At 42.9% G+C, this 21,113-nt stretch overlaps 1 protein-coding gene across 4 annotated transcripts in view; it reads left to right on the forward strand.

Annotated features, from left to right (window-relative positions):
* LOC137421452 (interleukin-6 receptor subunit beta) overlaps positions 1-21,113 on the forward strand; it is a 94,376-nt gene that overhangs the window by 42,941 nt on the left and 30,322 nt on the right. Inside the window, exons 1-5 of one of the 4 annotated variants that reach the window (XM_078772753.1) lie at positions 1,216-1,627; positions 6,695-6,764; positions 15,810-15,894; positions 16,560-16,862; positions 18,648-18,780. In XM_078772753.1, coding sequence (XP_078628879.1) covers positions 15,816-15,894; positions 16,560-16,862; positions 18,648-18,780 — 515 coding nt within the window. In that variant the 5' untranslated portion in view covers positions 1,216-1,627; positions 6,695-6,764; positions 15,810-15,815. Of the gene's footprint in view, positions 1-1,215; positions 1,628-4,651; positions 4,764-5,618; positions 5,638-6,694; positions 6,765-15,809; positions 15,895-16,559; positions 16,863-18,647; positions 18,781-21,113 lie in introns of those variants that run through there. The other 3 variants (XM_078772754.1, XM_078772756.1, XM_078772755.1) reach the window with 3 other exon arrangements.

Genomic DNA, 21,113 nt, shown 5'->3' on the forward strand with positions numbered 1-21,113 from the left:
GGTTGTGGTTTTGTTTGTGACTTCACCCTTGGTTTGTAAAATATATATTTTTGTATATTTGCTGGTTTATTTTAAATACCCTTTGCTCTTTTTGTGGTGTCTTCATGATCCTTATGCAATTTATTTAAACTGGTTGCTTTGTGAAATGTTTTTTTTTTTACAACTGCTTGTGAAATGGCTTTACATTGTTTATAATAAAAGGACACAAAAGTCAAGTCTTTCTCTTTCTCTTTCTCTTTCTCTCTCTCTCCACCATCTGCACTACAACCACCAGCACCTGATCATGCCACCACTTGTATCTTCCTGCTGCCAATGCTACTGAGCATACACTAAATGCATGCTGCACCGTTCCCAAACCTCCACACAAATAACATCTCCTCCTGCAACAACCCCCACAATCTCAAGTTTACTGGTGACGGCAGCACATCATGCGTTGATCTGTACTGGTGACGGAAGCACATTATATATATACTAGCGGGGTCACCCGTGGGGATCCACGGGCATGGATGTGTGTGACATTTCGACATATTGAGTTAGATGCTGCACCTGCACATTCAGTTATATAAAATGGTTACTGGCAATTGATCACATCCTCAGACTATTCTCACTCAGAGTTAAACATCACCGTAATATTATAGCCTTCTGGATCCAGGCACATTTGTCAGTTGCTGCCACTTAGCCCTAAGCCGATTAGCTGACTTGGTAAGGCCATTGCAGACGAACCGGTGCAGCTGGCGATCATCTCTCCTTGTCGTTCTGTGTGGACGTCCTGGCCTCGGTATTGGAGGAGGGGACACCCCTCTGAGCATTTCGTTTCAAGATCTTTGACACCTGACCTTGAGTGATGCCATACTGCCGAGCAATAGCACGCTGTTTCATGCCAGAATTTCGTAAAGCCACCACTCCATGACAAACAGCATTGTCAAGTTGACGGACCATCTCCAGAGGAAGCGGCAAGAACTTTTGTAGACGTGCAGCAGTTGTTTTCCACTAATACAGAACGCAACAACCCTGATATACCCGATTGTGAAGCCAATCGTCAAATGTACCTGTCCTTACATTTTGTCACGCCACCTGTGATATAATCCTGTTATTGACTTCTTGCTGCGACAGCCAATCAGTGACATGGTTCTTTCAACAAAGACATCACCGAAGGGTAAAATAAACTCACCAGATTGATATACTGAGTTCAGAAAGTAAACCCAAGTCAAGAAAAAAAACAAATTGCGGTTTTTAGAACCTTCACTTTGTAAAATAATTCCCTGTGAATATCCCCATCTTCCAAAGGTCAAAGGTCGCACCCTAGCTAGTCCATATTGCAACACTTAGGACACCATAGGAACCTTTCAGTTATTTCATTAGTATGTGTTTCAGGTAAGGCTCTGTTTCCAATAGTTTGACTCTGCGTTGCATTAATCAAATAACCTAGGCCCCTTTTCAAATCCTGTTCATTTTGCGGCTAGCCTCCCTCCAAATGGTATTGCGCATCTCTGCCAGCCGCAGAGCTCGCTCCAAACGCCATTAACCACGCGGTCAAGCTGGAGAAGAAGGGGGAGGAGTTATCAGAGCGAGGCGTAGCCCTGTTAAGGGCGGAGTCGGTGAGCCCTCGCGACCAACCAGGGCCGAGGCGAGCTCATTGGTGGGTGTGTCCAAAAATCCCGCGGCTTGATACGCGAGCGCGTGATATAAGCGCTCGCGTGGGACTACTTAAGAAGAGAGTGAGGGAGGGTTGAGGAGGAGAGTGAGAGAGCCGGTCTGCAGACGGAAAGTTGCGTGAGAGAGTCGGTCCGCTAGCGCTGACAATACCAACCGCGCTGCCTGCCGGGTTTCGCCGCGGAACCGGAGCGTGGACCGAAGTGAAGCGTGGACCGGAGTGGAGCGTGAACCGGGGCCGGAGCCAATGTTGGCCCATCTGCTTGAACCTTCCTTCCTGCTATTCCCCTTTCGTGTAAGTCTGTTTGTATTGTCCTGGGCGTGATAATTAAGACTGTGTAAGCTTGCCCTGTGTCCTTTTGCTCTTCTGCTTGTACATACCCTTCTTTCGTTTCCTCTTTCTTGGGTTATTGTACAGTATAGTAATAAATCATATTTGTTCTTCCTACCTTCTGATTTCCTCTCATTCGATCGCTTTCGTCTTTTCCCCATTGAGTATACGTGGCACGATTAGAACCGCTCAGAATCGGGTTAGTCTTTTTGCTAACGGCCCGAGTCGCAGCTCGCTTCGCTCGGTGTATCCATTAACGCTGCGGCTCGGGTGGAAGTTATCTCCTCGCTTTACGGTCGGGTTAGTAAGCAGGTATTTGGGACTCCATTGACCAATCACCCTGGCTAATACCGACCGGAAGTGACGTCATAATTTCCAGGATCGGAGACGGCCAGCTTAAAAGACAAGGGGACTAACCCCCCCTTGGTAACGGGAGTGCCGTACCCCGAATCCGCAACAATATATATATATAAAATATAAATATAAATATATATATATATATATATATATATACAGACTTGGCATTTAATATGGAATATTTCTTTTGTGGGGGTGAACTTACTTTTAAAGATGTCTTAGAACCAAAAGTTCATTGGAATTATGTTGAAATTATTCTAGATTTTGTTAATGTGACCTTTAAAAGAAACAAAAACCACATTTGACATTTCGAAACAAATAAATTGATCCTTGAAAGTGATGTCAACTGATTTCGAACTCAATTCATGGACAGTACTGTGTTAAACTTCTGTACGTTTTCCAGAAGTATCTCTTTATTTTGCACATTAGCCAAAATTTATTTTAACAAAAACAAAAGTTAAATTACGACTGGGATTACGGACAGTAAAATTACAGTTCAGTACTTCGTGTAACCCCCACGAGCATTCAGGAGAGCACGTACACGTCGAGGCATGCTGTTCACGAGATTTGCCAAGGTTTGGACAGGAATCGCTTGCCATGCAGTGACAATAGCCTGCTGCAATTCACGCACAGAGGTAAGCTGCTGGTCCAACTTGTCGATTTGACGCGTTAATTCTGCCCACAAGTTCTCTATCGGATTCATATCCGGGGACATGGCAGGCCACTCCACATGCTCCACACCATGGTCAGCAAGAAAGTGTTGGATCATGCGAGCACGATGAGGCCGTGCATTGTCATCTTGGAGACAAAGTTTCCTCGAAAGGCTGCATGAGCAAATGGAAGCAATGTTTCTTCCGGAATGGCCCTGTACTTGAACTGGTTCAGGTTTCCATTCAGAACAACGAGGTCAGTTTTGCCCCCTGCATGAAAAGCAGCCCAAACGGTCACCCCACCACTTCCAGCTTGGACTCTTGGCACTATACAATCTTTGTTGTAGGCTTCATGCACTTGTCTGCACACTCGGACGCAGCCATCTTGACGATAGACCAGAAATCTAGACTCATCACTGAAGATCACGTGATTCCAGTGTCCTGGCTGCCATTGACGGTGCTCTCTGGCCCACTGCAATCGGCACTGGCGGTGTTGTCTGGTCAGGCGTGGCTTTCTCAGGGGACGCCTGGCACGATAGCCTGCTTGAACCAGTCGTTGGTTGACTAGCCTTCTGGATACAGGCACATTTGTCAGTTGCTGCCACTCAGCCCTAAGCCGATTAGCTGACTTGGTATGGCCATTGCGGACTAACCGGTGCAGCTGGCGATCATTCCTCCTTGTGGTTCTGCGGGGATGTCCTGGCCTCGGTATTGGAGTAGGGACACCCCTCTGAGCATTTCGTTTCAGGATCTTTGACACCTGACCTTGAGTGATGCCATACTGCCGAGCAATAGCACGCTGTTTCATGCTGTAATTTCGTAAAGCCACCACTCCATGACAAACAGCATTGTCGAGTTGATGGACCATCTCCAGAGGAAGCGGCAATAACTTTTGGAGATGTGCAGCAGTTGTTTTCCACTAAAACAGAATGCAACAACCCTTGTATACCCGACTGTGAAGCCAATCATCAAATGCACCTGTCCGTACATTTTGCCATGCCACCTGTGATATAATCCTGTTGTTGACTTCTTGCTGCGACAGACAATCAGTGACATGGTTCTTTTAACAAATAAATCACCAAAGTGTAAAAGAAACTCACCAGATTGATATACTGAGTTAAGAAAGTAAACCCGTCAAGAAAAAAATATATATTCCATATTAAATGCCAAGTCTGTATATATATATATATATATATATATATATATATATATATTTATATATATATATATACTGTATATATATCTCTATATAAAGGAGGAGTGTGTGTGTGTGTGTGTGTGTGTGTGTGTGTGTGTGTGTGTGTGTGTGTGTGTGTGTGTGTGTGTGTGTGTGTGTGTGTCTGTCTGTCTGTCTGTCTGTCTGGATGTCCGCTTATAACTCAAGAACTACACATCGGAGAAAAGTTTTAGACACAGATTCGGAATCAGCATAAAATCCCGGTGGTTTTAGGCTACGTTTTATTTTAATATCAATGGTTAAAAAAACCGCGCCAGCTGCAATTCCATGGTGTAGTTTGTGGCGGCGCTAGACGTTCGGGGTGTATTGCAATGGTTTGTCGGGTTTGGCTGTGGGTCCAGAATAGCTCCCATTTCCTTATGTTCTTCCACTTTTATTTTGATTCTTCTGTTACAACGCCTTCCTTATCTACCTTATATCCCCCCGACGAGGCCTCTACATAATTTCATGCGGCAGAATTTCGTGCATTTTGAGTGAAAAGTGAGACGAAGTTGTCGGAGAAAGAAGAGGCGCGGTCACTGTGGAGGCCTCGATCGTGAGTGGAAATGGCGGGAATTGCGTTTGTTTCGCAAAGTAAAGGATCTGCATTCATTTCTGAACTTGCATTGGTGGATTGTTATACATCTGCATTATTTTTCATAAAAAACTTTATGTTGAACTTGAAGGCTCCAAGCACGGACTATATATATAGCCCTCATTGAGGTAAATAAAAGTAAAAAGCCTGCTATCGCTTGCCAAGCTAGCCGTTGTCCCCTCCCGTTCCCCCTCCAATCCCCCCTCCCCCTCCCCCCTCTCCCTCCCCCCTCTCCCTCCCCTCCCCCCGTCCGTGTGTCCGTCCGTGTGCGGGCGTGCATGCGTGCGGGCGTGCGTAAGCGAAGGACCGCATTCGAATTTGGTGTGTGGGTGCAACCCACGTCGAAATCCAAGATGGCCACCGCCATGTATGTCTGATGCCATGTATGTCTGAACCTTGTGAGCGAAATATCTTGAAAAATAAGCGAAGTACCAACTTCTAATCTGGTGTGTGGGTGTATCTAGGCATAAGGAAGAACCCTATTGAAAATTGGGTCGCCACTTCAAAATCCAAGATGGCCGCCGCCATGTATGTCTGAACCTTGTGAGCTGAATATCTTGAAAAATAAGCGACGTACCAACTTCTAAACTGGTGTGAGGGTGTATCTAGGCACAAGGAATAACGCTATTGAAAATTGCGTCGCCACGTCAAAATCCAAGATGGCCGCCACCATATATATGTCTGAACCTTGTGAGCGAAATATCTTGAAAATTAAGCGAAGTACCAACTTCTAATCTGGTGTGTGGGTGTATCTAGGCATAAGGAAGAACCCTATTGAAAATTGGGTCGCCACTTCAAAATCCAAGATGGCCGCCGCCATGTATGTCTGAACCTTGTGAGCTGAATATCTTGAAAAATAAGCGACGTACCAACTTCTAATCTGGTGTGTGGGTGTATCTAGGCATAAGGAAGAACGCTATTGAAAATTGGGTCGCCACGTTAAAATCCAAAATGGCCGCCTCCATGTATGTCTGAACCTTGTGAGCGAAATATCATATCATGGCATGTTTTCTGCATCTTCCACTTTGTCAACTCACATCACTTCCCCCGACGGGGGACCTAGGCGTAACGCTTGTTTATTTATTCCTTTCCTCATAATGCTTTCTGCGATGTTCCCTCGCTTGTGCCGTTGTCCTGCATCCTCTTGTGTGCAGATAAGAAACGCGTTTTGTTTTGTTTTTGAATTGACTGGTCTTGTTTTGTTCAGCCAAAAGCAGTCCTGTCTGTGGACAGTTGCAAATCCATGTGACCACTGCAATGTGCTTTTTTTGGGCCTACCTGTTGAGAGCCCACACCTGCCATCATTCCGTTTAATTTGTATTTTCTAGTTATTTGGGCTCTTTTGCTGCTTTTGGTTCCCTTTTTACATGACAGCTTTAATTCCAGAGCTCTTCTTACAAGGAACCTCAACGCAGGAAGAGACCATTTGGGCCATCAAAGCATGCTCTGCTGTTGCCAACTTGTGGTTGATTGTCCATGCTTTATCCTTTTAAATGCTGATCATCAAGCTCGGAAGTAGCATGTACCATTGTACCATTTAACAGTCTTGGTATGACTGCCGATGTTGAACCGCCGAACTCCCAGACGCAGAGCGCACTCTAACAATTACCCCAACAAGTCTGGTGCTAACTTTCTGACTTTCCCTTTGTTTCTCATTTTCTCCCACAAATTTTTCTATGTTCTTGTACTTCATTCGCCAGATTTACAAACATTTATATTGCTTGCTTGGCATGGGGACAGGGTTTGTCATTCATTGCTTTGACTCCAAAATTCTGTAGTTGAATGTGTGGAAGTATTTGATGATGATCCTCCGGTACCAAGCTCAGTTTAACAATGTTTTTGACCCAGATGGTGGGTGATGTTTGAAAGGGACCCTTATTTTTGCCACACAGGCGATCGTCACGAAGTGCCACGGTGACTTGATGCACTTTTGAGGGTGGTGGCCATAGCAAGCAGGCAGAGGTAAGGGTAAATACCTTGGTGCACTTTCAATTGTTGAGGCAGCTGTTGTCACAATCGCATCATCTTCATTCGTATGCAACACAAGGCTGAGGGTGTGACTGTGCCGCTGATGCGATGCCCTGTGCTGATTAGGGCAGGAATTTGTAATTTGTTCAGGGTGTCTGCGATAGCTCACCTACTCTTCGCGAAGGAGACCGTGGGATCTTTAATGTCTGCAAACGAATTTTGGCAAACAGGAAGCCCGTTTAATGTCTTGATGAATCCCTCTGCTTGTGAAATACCAGAATTATAGTTTACAGTTGTGTCAGGATGCAAACCCAGGCTCGACAGCCAAGAGGTGTGTGCGTACCTCGAGACCATCACCACCACCACCACCATCACCACCACCACCACCATCACCACCACCATCATCATTGACCATCATTCATCTATCATCATCATCCATTGAGTCATCATTAATTCCATCATTCATTCCATCATGAATTCCTTCATTCCATCATTTGTCTTCATTTGTCTTTATTCGTCTTCATTTGTTTTCATTTGTTTTCATTCGTCTTCCATTCGTCTTCCATTCGTCTTCCATTTGTCTTCCATTTGTCTTCCAGTTGTCTTGCAGTTGTCTTCCAGTTGTCTTCACTCATTTGTATTCACTCATTCATTCATTCAATCATCAATCATGATGACATATTCCACTCTTCACATCCTTTGTTTAATAAATGTACTAAATATTTGAGGGAGCTTGAACTAAAATCATTCAATAGCTGCCTATTTACTAGATACTTGAATTTACTAAAGACATTTAGCCTGTGGAGCTATCAATGGATGATAGCTCCACAGGCTAAATTTCTGAGTTGACCATTGCAACTGGTGGTGGTTCGTGTGCAGCTACCCGGCTGCTAGTTGCATCATTTTCAGTGGGCGCATCTGCCGCTGTTGCAATGCTTCTCTATAACCAGTTATCTGGTACTCATTTTGCCGACCTCGGAAGGATGACGGGCTGAGTCAACCCCACCTGGCGTTAATTCAACGGGATTCAAACTCAGGACCTTCGGATCCCAAGCCCGCCGCCCTAACCATTAGGCCAACACTAGGTATACCATTACAAGGGAGACCATTCCTGATATCTAGTAGTTTGCTGCTTTATTCCAAGGGGAACTAGAACGGCACTCAGTAGAGAGCATACCTCTGCCAGGAGAACAGTTTACGTTTTGTATCCCAGAAAATCCCAATATAGAATCACATTTAATCAAAATCATCCATCCACAACTTTTTGAGATATCCTTCTATGTATCGTTTGACCCTATTTCCCAATGGTGAAGAATCACTTATTAAATTAAATAATTCTCATATCCGAATCCACATTCAGATCTTTACCAAAATCGAATCGAATGGTCCTTATCAGACACCCAACCTGTCTACCAAGTTTCGTCCAAATCTGTCCACAACTTTTTGAGATATCCTGCTGTGTATCCTTTTTGGCCCCATCTCCCAAAGGTGAAGAATCGCTTTTAAAAATTCTAGTAGCCGGATCCGAATCCAGATCTTCACCAAAATCTAATCGTTTCGTCCTTGTCACATGCGCTACATCTCTGCCAAATTTTGGCCGAATCCGTCCACAACTTTTTGAGATATCCTGTTCACAAACTGGACAGACAAACAAATGAAAAATCGGTCAGAGACCGAGGACTTGCCGGAATGTACTTTTTATCTTGCCAAAACGAAGTTTTTGCAAGATGTATCAGTCAGCTTGTATGTTTGTCTGTTTGTCTGTTTGTTTGTTTGTTTTTTTGTTTGTGGTTAATCATTTTTTTTTCACGTTTAGATCACTCTGTAGACCACAGTTATTATTGGAAACTCCTGTAACTTCGCATATCAGAGTCCTATAGAGATACCCTTCAGCACACAAAATTTTGAAGGTCAAGGTCAAAGGTCAAGGTCACTTTGCGGTCAATCATGGAGGTCAACGAAACCCTTATTTTTTGAGTAACTTTGATCTTATGATCTCCAAACTTGGTGGGTATATAGGGTGTGGTATGGCGCTCAGCTGATTAGTTTTTGGTGTCGATCGGCCTTGACCTTCAAGGTCATTTTGAAGGTCATTCAATTTTGACCAAAAGGTAAAATTTTCAAGTTTCAGTTACCATATCGAGTAGTACCTCAAATTGAAGCCCTTGTTGAGTGCTTTCCAAACATATAACTAGTTTGACAATGTGACGTCATTTGACGGCGTTATGACGAAAAAACTGCACTTTTCATGTATATTGTATTGCTTTAGTTCGCATTGTTTAGGTCACTCTGTAGAGCACAGTTATTATTGGAAACTCCTGTAACTTCGCATATCAGAGTCTTTTAGAGATACCCTTCAGCACACAAAATTTTGAAGGTCAAGGTCAAAGGTCAAGGTCACTTTGTGGTCAATCATGGAGGTCGACGAAACCCTTATTTTTTGAGTAACTTTGATCGGATCGTCTCCAAACTTCATGGGAATCTAGTATATGGTCCGGCGCTCAGCTGATTAGTTTTTGGTGGCGATCGGCCTTGACCTTCATGGTTAGCGCTGGAGGTCGAAAATTATTGACCCCAAGGTCAAATTTTGAAATCGTAGGTACCATATCGAGTAATACCTCATATGAATGCCCTTGATGAGTGCTTCCCAGATCTGTAAACAGTTTGACGCTATGACGTCATTTGATGACGTCATGATGAAAAAACGGAATTTTCATGAAAAAATTATTTCCTCAGTTCTCATCAAAATCTTTCAATATTTCATGTGCGTTGGTCATGAAGACATACTATTCACCATACGAAATTATTAAGGTCAAGGTCAAATGGCAAGATACGGTTCACCCTGTGGGTGACATATGTTCATTTTTTTATCGGCCATTTTGGACAAATATGGCGACCGAACCACGTGACCGATGACGTCATCATTATTTGTTTTCTAAACGAATTTATTCCTAGATTATGCTCAATAAATTTCATCTTGATGGGATTAAGTTTTGTACTTGTCGAATTATGACGTCATAATGGAGGCACCTATGTCATCATCATTAACGTATTTTATTCCCCATGGAGAGTTCTTTACAATGAGCCATGTCTCAATTTTTTATATTCAGCACTTTTGGAGATAGAGGGGTGCAAATTTGTTCGGTTTTTCCAAGATGGCGACCGAACCACGTGACCGATGACGTCATCATTAACATATTTTATTCCCCATGGAGAGTTATTTACAATGAGCCATGTCAATTTTTTTTATTCAGCACTTTTGGAGATGTAGAGGTGCAAATTTTTTCGGTTTTTCCAAGATGGCGGTCGAACCACGTGACCGATGACGTCATCAATTGGGCACAGTCTATTCCAGGGCAAGACAAATACGTGTGCAAAGTTTGGCAATTCTACGTGCAACAGTGTAGACGTAGTGCTGCAAACAGACGGACAGACAGACAGACAAACAGACAGATGAAAAATCGGTCAAAGACCGAGGACTTGCCGGAATTTACTTTTTTATCGGCCATTTATGACAAATATGGCGGCCGAACCACGTGACCGATGACGTCATCATTAACATATTTTATTCCCCATGGAGAGTTTGTTACAATGAGCCATCTCAATTTTTTCTATTCAGCTCTTTCGGAGATATGGAGGTGCAACGTTTTTCGGTTTTTCCAAGATGGCGGCCGAACCACGTGACTGATGACGTCATCATTAACATATCTTATTCCCTATGGAGAGTTCTTTTCAATGAGCCATGTCTCAATTTTTTCTATTCAGCTCTTTCGGAGATATGGAGGTGCAACGTTTTTCGGTTTTTCCAAGATGGCGGCCGAACCACGTGACTGATGACGTCATCATTAACATATCTTATTCCCTATGGAGAGTTCTTTTCAATGAGCCATGTCTCAATTTTTTCTATTCAGCTCTTTCGGAGATATAGAGGTGCAAAGTTTTTCGGTTTTTCCAGATGGCGGCCGAACCACGTGACCGATGACGTCGTCAATTGGGCACAGTCTATTCCAGGGCAAGACAAATACGTGTGCAAAGTTTGGCGATTCTACATGCAACGGTGTAGACGTAGTGCTGCAAACAGACAGACAGACAAACGAACAGATCAACATACTTGCTGGAATCTTTTCCGGCAAGTAACAAACCAACCAACCAACATACTTGCCGGAATCTTCCGGAATCACAGAACACCTTATTCCCGCACTGTCCTGAGAAACAAGGACATTGGCAGGGTCTACGAGTGGCAGATTTGATTGATCGAAATGATGTAAAATGCAGTATTATTTTGTCCAAGTACTGTTAAACAGAAGGGTTTTGAAAGTACCAAAAAGGCGATTTGTGTTCTACAGTGTTTAAGTATATAATTTCTTTGAAATAAAATATAGATTTTAAAGGTTGTAGAAAAAAAATTCGGAATTTGCCCGCCAGTGATGCAGCGTCTTTTACACCACTTTATTCAACACGTTGCATTAGTTATTCGTACCTGTTGTTTTTGTCCTTTATGACTAAAAACAGTACGTTTTTTGTTTGGAATGATTTTCAATGTTGTTAGACTGCCAGACAGACAGGCAGACAGAGTAAAAAAAAAAAAAAATTCACCCGTGTCCAAAGCAAGTGGTTCAGTTTAGCATTGTTAATATGAAATAGGTAAAGCTGAGAAACTGACGAAACCCATTAGAATTACCCTTGAGAACCCTCAAAAATTACCCTTTAGAACCCTTAAAAATTACCCTCAGAAGGCATTGGAATTACCCTTTAGAACCCTCAATAATTAAACACTGTGGGTTATCAATGTTCTTCTTCATTTTTGATGGACGGTTGGAAGGAAGGACATAGCCAAACCCACTTCAAAAATCGCCTTACTCCTTCCTTTCTGCGCATGTGCGATCTGGTCCGAGATCCCTCACAATTTGCCAAATTCCAAGGTAATCAAAATAATGACCAGTTACTGCACTGTAGTTACAAGAAGGAAGCCAGACATTAACAATGCATACATACATACATACACATGCACACACGCACATGTACACACACACACGTACACACACACACACACACACACACACACACACACACACACACACATATATATATATATATATATATACATATATATATATATTGTTGCGGATCTCAACGTCGGCCTTCCCCTTACCAAGGTGGGATTAATCCCCTTGTCTTTTATCTAGCCGACGCGATCCAGGGCTATGACGTTCCTTCCGGTCAGCGCTGAATAGGGTGGTAGGCCGAATTATTCTTATTACCTAATTACCAGCGCCTCCCAGGAAGCAAGGAAATAACCCCGCCCGAACCACGGTTTTAGGTTGAAACGCCGAGCAATAGCGAGCCGTGATCCAAGCTGTTAACAGGAACTAACCCGATTTGAGCGGTGCCGAATCGTGCCACGCTTACCCAATGGAGGAAAAGACTGATACGGTCGGATTAAGAAGAAAGGAAGAACAGATTGGTTTATTAACACTTTTGTACAATGATGCGAAGAAGAAGAAACACAGTGCAGCCTTAAGAACAGTCTTAACTTATCCCAGGACAAACAGGCCCACACACACAGACACACTCACACGGGGATGTAGATGGTCAGGGTTGATGGTCCAGGGATGATGTCCACAGCTCGTTCTCTGGGTCCCGACTCGCCGTGAAGAAGATGGAAGGACAGACGGCAGGCGCTCCCCACGTGTCGTTGGCGCGGATCGGACAATTATCGGGGAAAAGGTACGCTAGGCTGGCGGTTACTTCGCGGCTCAGCCGGCAGCCGCGTATGTAATAAATGAACCGGCGCTATGTTCACCCCCCAACAGTTCAAATGGCGAAGCGCCTCTCCCAATCGTCCTCTTTAGTAAAGCGCACATACTCCTTCTGACCAGTCTTTTCGCACGAGAGTCCTTCAACCAACGATTGCAGTTGCGTCAGTCCTCAATAATCCTTTTACAATGCCCCTCGCTCATCAGTCCTCTGGAAGGGCTTTGTGCACACGGTTATATAGCGCCGCCCAGCGAACCCTGTGGAATTTGCCAGCCGCGTTCTACCACGCCCCTCACGCCATTCCCACCGAGCCCTGGTTGGTTGTTGGCTCTTACCGGCTCCGCCCTTGACGTGCTGCTTGACGTGGCCACACCCCGACCTCGCGCTCCGCCCCTTTTCCAGGCCTTACCTCGTGGCATTTGGCTGGTTTGAGCATCCTAATGCGAGGGGCAATAGCAAAAATGGGGCGCAGACTGGATGCTGCCCAACAAGGTAGATTGGAGGGTGGGCCGCAAAATGGACGGGACCTACTCTTATTTATTTTACACAACGCAGGTATCACTATTGGAAATGACCTTATCCTCACATATACTATGACATAACTAATGTTCTAAGGTGGCCTACGTGTTGCATGTGGACTAACTATGGGGGCAAATCTTTAACCTTTATTAATCATATATGTACATTCTCAGAACCGCAAAAAAAAAATATATATATATATATATACATTATATATATATATATATATATATATATATATATATATATATATATATATATATATATATATATACACAAAGAATTAAGTTAAGCACCCCCCCGTTTTTTTACAACCTCGCACATTACAAGTTTGTTGTCGTCAAAACAGTGTAATATACCCATGATATTGCTATATTTTCTGGAGAAGTGATATTATGGTCACATAAAAACATAACAATCATGCCGTTTTCAATATTTTATTCTGAATAATTTAAGGTGAAATTTTTTGGGAATTTTAGGCATATTTTCACCTCAATTTAAGTATGGAGCTATAGGTCCATCACGGACAGTGTGGATGACGTTTATGTTTTCTAACGTACAGTCATTGTTCTGAGAAGACCTCTAGCGATCTTTGCGTCAATAACGTGTGTAGGACCCACGTGATCGGATGGAGCAAGGTGCTGTGACAACCATCCCCTGGCCTGCGTACAGTCCTGACCTGAACCCCCTCGAGCACGTTTGGGACATGTTGGGACGACAAATTGCGAAGATGGTCCCTCCAATAGCCAATCTGGATGAATTGGAACGTGCATTACATCGGGAATGGAACAACCTGCCACAGCAACGCATACGACGGCTTACAGGGTCTATGAGACGTAGGGTTGAGTCAGTGATCCGATCACGTGGGTCCTACACACGTTATTGACGCAAAGATCGCTAGAGGTCTTCTCAGAACAATGACTGTACGTTAGAAAACATAAACGTCATCCACACTGTCCGTGATGGACCTATAGCTCCATACTTAAATTGAGGTGAAAATATGCCTAAAATTCCCAAAAAATTTCACCTTAAATTATTCAGAATAAAATATTGAAAACGGCATGATTGTTATGTTTTTATGTGACCATAATATCACTTCTCCAGAAAATATAGCAATATCATGGGTATATTACACTGTTTTGACGACAACAAACTTGTAATGTGCGAGGTTGTAAAAAAACGGGGGGGTGCTTAACTTAATTCTTTGTGTATATATATATAAACATAAACACATACATATGCACATACATGTACATACACATGTACATATAAACGCACTTATATAAACACACATACATAGATATATTATGTATTTGTACATACGTGTTGAAGATATTTTATATTTGAAGTTATTAACTGAACCAAAAAGCACTTGACTGGTTTTCCAACTGCCCGGATCATCAGCTGGGCACCGTTTTTCATCGAGGTTTCGATACTTTCAGCCCAGAACCTTCAAACGGTGGATCCACAACCCTGACTGTAGGTCCACATCAGTAGATTACTCAACATCAATGTGTCCAGCCAGTTGGTCAACACAGCAATACAGTATCCTTAATCAAAATTATCCAATTACTACTTTTACTTAAAATATTAACACAAACTAATAACTTAATCATAAATCACTTTATATAACAATATGCGAAGCAATAAATACTCCACCCGACAGACATGTGTCCATTACACAGCACCCCCATCCAACCATCGACTCAAACTGCCATTCAAATATTCAAACTGTCATCTACAACCGATTCTACCATGCTGCACTGCGTATCCGAGTAACCACCAACCAATCACAATGCTAACTTATAATACATTTTACACATGTTATTTTTACCTACTTTACATGCAATGTTGTTGTTCCAAAGTTATTGAAGTATGGTACCCTCAGCCGTAGAAATGCAGAATCTTACATACCACTGATTCGTCACAACCTGCCTTCAGATGACAAGGATCCTCGTAATCTCATCAGAATACTTGCTACTTGGTTTGCAAAGGACGCAAACCATCATTAAATCATTTCTGCAATATTTAAGTTTTCTGGATAATGTGATTATTTTATTATCCCCACGCTTTTTTGAAGAAAAAAAATGGGATGGGGAGATATAGCCATCAGCTCCGTCCGTCCGTCACACTACTATCTTGGAAACGATTGTGCAGAAATTTACCAAACTTGGTAGTTACGATCACCACATGGAAAGAAGGTGCAAGAGCATTATCATTTTTGGTGGCGCCCCATGGGGCGAGGTCAAAAGGTCAAATTATCAAAAAATGCAATTCCGGGCACATTTTCCAATATTTTTGAAAGAATTTTTAAAATATGAAATTAACATTGGGGGTCGGGACGCATGAAATATGCAACAATCTTTTGGATTTGACCCTGGTCCATTTCCCCAGGGGGTTGGGACCTCGGGTCACAGGGGTCAAAACTCAAGAAAAAAACATTCTAACTCTAAATCTGATGTTTCGTCATTCTTTTTGGAGCTTGTTGCCTGTGTAGACTTGCTACACATGCAGGTACAATATCCAAGTTCTGTGAATGTTTGTGTAATGATGCACACCATTCTAAAACCTTTAAACTATAGTCATAGTTTTGTTATTTTACAAACTTGATTATGACGCACTGCATCCTCCCCATATTTGTGATCAAAAGGTATCGTCGTCTGTTTAATTATGGAACTGCCAAGAGTTGATCTTTCCGATGAATATATATATATATCAACACTGACGTGCACATTCCCCATGGATTTTTCTGTGTTTTGACAGGATCCGATGGTGAAACAACTGGGCTCGATGTCGATTTTATTTCTTCTTTTTGGTTTTATCATCCTAAATGGATGTGCTACATCTGGTACGTACGACTTGTTTGAGATCGCCTACCTTTGTCTTTGCCATTGTGAGGATTGTTTTGTAAGTGTCCTTTTGTTACAAGATTGAAAATGATTCGGTTTATTATTCATTTATTTTAAACGATGAATCTCAATGATTTTGGCAATTAACCATTGACCTTGGGTTTCACTTATTTTGAAAATCATTGAACTCCATTATTAGTTCTGGGTTTGTTTGTTTTTTGTACTTTATATACTTTTCTTATTTTTAATATTCTTTTTAATACTTTTTTTTTTTTAATACTTTTTAATATACCTTTTTATTTCTACTTTTTCCCTCCCCATGTGGCTCTGAAGTTGTTTTAAGCCTTTTGGTGTAAAGTGTGAAAAATATTTTCACTCGCACTCACACACACGTCGACATAGACGAAACACGAGACAACACAAGACTGTTAGACGAGACAAACACAGCTACTGTGCTCGGGGGAAGTGTTGTCACTTCCTGGGGCACTCTGGATACCAGCAGAGACGTCACAACAATGGCGCTGCCCTTCTCACTGCACTTGGCACGGCATTTCCTAAGCAGGAATTTCCTCCTCCCATGGACGCCATGGGGATTTGGGGATTTCGGCTTCTTTGCAGTTTATAAATGTCCTATGGTTTTCTTTTTGGGTTTTTTTTTGTACAGGTGAGCCCGTTGACATGGGAACTATACAACCTTCGCCCATCTACACGAAGGTTGGTGGCATGTTGAATGCCACTTGCAGCATGGCGGATGGAAAGTTGGTGGAAAAATGCAAACCACTGCATTTTGTCTGGATACTGCAAGGTGAAGAGTTGCCGGAACGATACTCTTCACGTATTCCAGAAAGCCCTCGCTCCGTACAGTTGATGCTGCCAGGCTGGAACAGAACCTCAGCAGTGTTGGTGTGCCTTTTGAATTGTGACGCTGAGCCCCATCTCATCAATCGGGCTGACGTTATTGGTGGCTGTAAGTGACGTAGCTCAGAGTGCTTATGCTGCTGACGCTGTATTTCTCATGCTTTTTGGTGTTGTTGCTGTTGCCTCCATTGCCTTCCAAGGGTGACTCGAAAGATGCAGAACACAGTAGATTGTCGTTAGCAGCTAAGTAAATCTGGCATTGCTAAATGTAATGACTAACGAGAATGCTGTGGATTCTGTTTGAATAATAATCTGTAGTGTTCATTTTCTGTGAGAGTTTGCTCAGCTCCTGCCTTTGATTATGATTCTATTTCTTTTTTGTATATAAAGAGGAGCTAGAACATGAAGTGGATCAGAATGTAAAATAACAAAAGAAACAGGAGAAAGAGTGGGGGGGAGGGGAATAGGGGAGAAACACCAACAGCAGGGGCGAGGGATGAAATAGAGGGAAAATTGAACAAATGAGGGATGTGGGGAAGAATGAGGGGTAGGGGAGAACAAGGTGGATTCAGAAACAAACCCTCAGGAAGAAAAGACTGGAAATTTGAAGAGGTGGGCTTGGGGAGGGTTAACAAGAGTAGAAAAGATCATGGTTTTGCATTGGGGATGATCTGAGATGGTGGTGAAGAACTGTCTTGAAGACCTGGAAGGAAGAATGGGATTTAAGAGGATGTGGAAGTTGGTTGCATAGTTGGGTTAAAAGAGGAACGAATGAGTGGAAGTGAGCAGTGATTCTGGATTTAGGTAGTTTCGCCAGAAGGGTGCTGTTGGTGAACTGCGTGTGCCCTGCAGAAACATTGGGGGAGGGGGAGGGAAAACCACAGAAATATCAGAGGGTGCAAGACCAGAAAGAAGGCGGTAGGCTATGGAGACCACCAACTTCATGGGTATGTGATAGGCACATAGTCTCAGCTTCAGCGTAGAAGAACGATTCCAATAATCTTGAAGGCCATGGTTTCCATGTCGTCAAACTGAGCAAGGTGTGAAGCCAGGAAAGCCAGCCCAGAGGGGAGATCAGTACTTCATCAAGCTGTGGATGAAGGCCTTGGAAGTGCATAAGGGTTCTGGTGTGCCAATGAAGGACTTTGCACAATGGAGAATGCCCCCAACAAAGGTCATGGCTGATAGAGAGACCTAAATGTTAAATTGATTGACCATCTTCAAGAGGATTGTCAAGTAGGTCGATGAGAGGGAAAAAAGCTGCTACCCCCTCCCCCTTTCCATCAGTGCTTTTTTAATAGCCTTGCTGACTGTCCAAGGAGAAGTCATCTTGAGGGATTGAAGCAGATATTGTCCCATAAACTATTTGCCAATACATTTGATCTCATATCCAGAAAATTGGCATCATTTTAAGGATTTGCAATGGAACTTCAATCATCACTGTCGTTGCATAACCAGAAAATTGAAGCACCATCTGTTATAGCTGGACCATGTTTGCAACAACTGATGGAAGTATCTAATATCACACCCTTTAGGGTGAGGGATAAAGACCCTACACGGAACGTGAAGGCAACCACCCAGTGTGTTAATTGACTGGTAGAGCTATTTTCCTTGAGAAGCAATCTTCCTCGTAGGAAGGGATGGCATGAATCATGGAGCGAGTAGTTTATTTTGTCCCTCTCCCAGCAGTGCATGCTTCACAATGCAGCACGTTATCCCTGCCTATCGGGATAATGGTCTGTGGTTAGGGCTCATCACCTTCTTGGTTGAACCTAGACAAATAAATTGAGACATGTTGAGCAATTGGTCTTTTCACAGCGGTAGATCTGTTGTTGCTGAGATAATTTGCATGATGCTGATTAATGGGTTTACTTGATATCAATTTTGTCATCAGATCCTCCAGAGCCACCGACAAACCTCACCTGCTATCTGTTTCCCGACATCAACAGCGACATGAACTGCACATGGGTCTCGGGGCGAAATACACTCATTCCAACACACTTCGTGTTCTATATTGACAATCATCTGTAAGTCGGTCTCAACCCCCACTTGGTTGTGTTTTCATTTGTTTTTTGTTTTTTACCTCACCTGAGGAGAGGGTATTGCATTTCTGTTTGTTTGTCCGCACAGAATAAATATGATTTTCTCTGCAACCGTTGGCCCGATTGACAGGAAATTTTCACCATAGGTGCAACTCCACCTGTATAATTTTATAATGATAATTATGACGTCATCGGTCACGTGGTTCGGCCGCCATCTTGGAAAAACCGAAAAACGTTGCACCTCTATCTCAAAGCGCTGAATAGAAAAAATTGAGACATGGCTCATTGTAAAGAACTCTCCATGGGGAATAAAATATGTCAATGATGATGTCATAGGTGCCTCCATTATGACGTCATAATTCGACAAGTACAAAACTTCATCCTATCAAGATGAAATTTCTTGAGTGTCATGTAGGCATAAATTGGGGGAGAAAAAAATGATGACGTCATCGGTCACGTGGTTTGGCCGCCATATTTGTGTTAATACCAAAAGCCTTAAAAACTACTGAAAATACATCCTGGCGAGGGTTTGCGATCTCTGATTGCTCTTTCTTGTTTTTCTTTGTCTTGCCAATGTTCTTCAACTCCAAGCTGGATTTAGTGGATGGGGTTGAGGTTCCTGTCACTTATGGTGCTATTCTTTTGTTTTTGTTTTTTCTTTTCTTTTTTTTAATACAAAATCTAGGCTCATGGAAGAGTGAGGAGATAGGGCTGAAAGCCAATCCACCAACGATGGCTTTCACTACTTGCAGGTGTCTTGTGGTGCGCCAACAGTTGTGCAGTAGGGCAGCAGGTGGATACAACAAGCAAGAGAACGTGAGTGACAGAGAGAGAATCCTGGAGGAATTGCTGAGAGTCGCAGGACAGGAGCAGAGGAGAGGCTGTTCTAAAGAGAAAATCACAGGCCACTGACTTGTCTGTGATGTGAGAGCAACAGGCCGTGTGCTTTGGTCTCATTGCAGCAGATGCCAATATTGTTGAGCTTTATATATCCCACAGAATCCAACGCAGGCCAGAGTTCGAAATAAGCGGTGGCCCGGGTGCCAAATGTCACCAAAAGCTCCATCGGGCCACCAAAAGCTGGTCCTGAGTAGCTGGCCCATGTGGACACTTGTCAAATTATTCGGTCGTTACTTATCATTATGCAATCTCAACCAACTAAACTTGCCAAGGGGACTATGGGTCATACAGCAACGGTTGTAACGACTTCATTTGTTCCCCTCACCTGGAGTACCGAATGTAGAGCGACATAAATTAACTTCGTAAATGTGTACCAACTGTACCATGTAGCGCCGCTTCCAGTGATGGTGGGAGAGGGTATTATGAGTGATGCTTCAGAACCCTCAATTGTATCACTAGTAACAGGAATTCCCCCCCCCCCCCCCCCCCCCATGTTTTTTCCACACTCGCTTAGTCTAAGTTGCTTTAGTCTCGACTGCAAAAAATCCGGATGAATTCCTATGTTTTATTGCCTTTTCCGCCTTGAGAAGGTGTATATTTATCAGCTTGAGCATCGTTCCATGTTATCATGGCATTTTTCTATGGCCACGTCAAATGGAAAAATGAATAACAAGAATAATGTTAATAGCATAATATTAACATTACAGTTAGCATTACATTATTGCAAAATATTTTGTTAAATACTATTAACAAAAAATAAAGTAAAAAGATGCTTAGTCCCACAAAACTTAAATATAGATATAAACAGACATATTGAAGACATTTCCATAAAGCAGCATTAAAAAGAACCACAAAGCTATTCATTGAGCGCTCAGGTGATATACACAAGGTGAATGAGACATTGAAGAAGAATCTATATAGGTCACCTATCAACTAGACCAATTCCGATTGAATGCTTTCTGCTGACATCATCACCTCCCAATGCTCTTGGTTGGAGGAGCCTGTTCAGTGTTCAGCGCTCCAATTGGTGGTTGCTGAGTCTTGGGTGGGGCCACTAGGGCCACTACAGGATGCACTTCATCAATATCTGTCACTGGGAGACGAGTTTGTGGTCCTCTTCTTCTTAGTCTTTGTCTTCTTCGTCCTCTTTCAATGTTGATCGTATATACAGAGTTTCATTACCTCTGCCACTGAAAGTGGACTGCGGTTATGTTTTCACGCCTGTTTGGCTGGCTGGCTGTCTTTGAGCAGAGCATCTTATGGACGGATTCGGATGAAACTTGGTGGACAGGCTGGGTCTGTGATGAGGATGAATTGTCTCGATTTTTTAAGTAGATCCTGATTAGGATCTTAGAATTTTTGAAGTGATTCCTCACCATTAAGACATGGGGCCAAAAACGATATAAAGCACGATATCT

The sequence above is a fragment of the Myxine glutinosa genome, chromosome 2, assembly GCF_964187855.1.
Source record: "Myxine glutinosa chromosome 2, kmMyxGlut1.1, whole genome shotgun sequence".
NCBI classification, from domain to species: Eukaryota; Metazoa; Chordata; class Myxini; order Myxiniformes; family Myxinidae; genus Myxine; species Myxine glutinosa.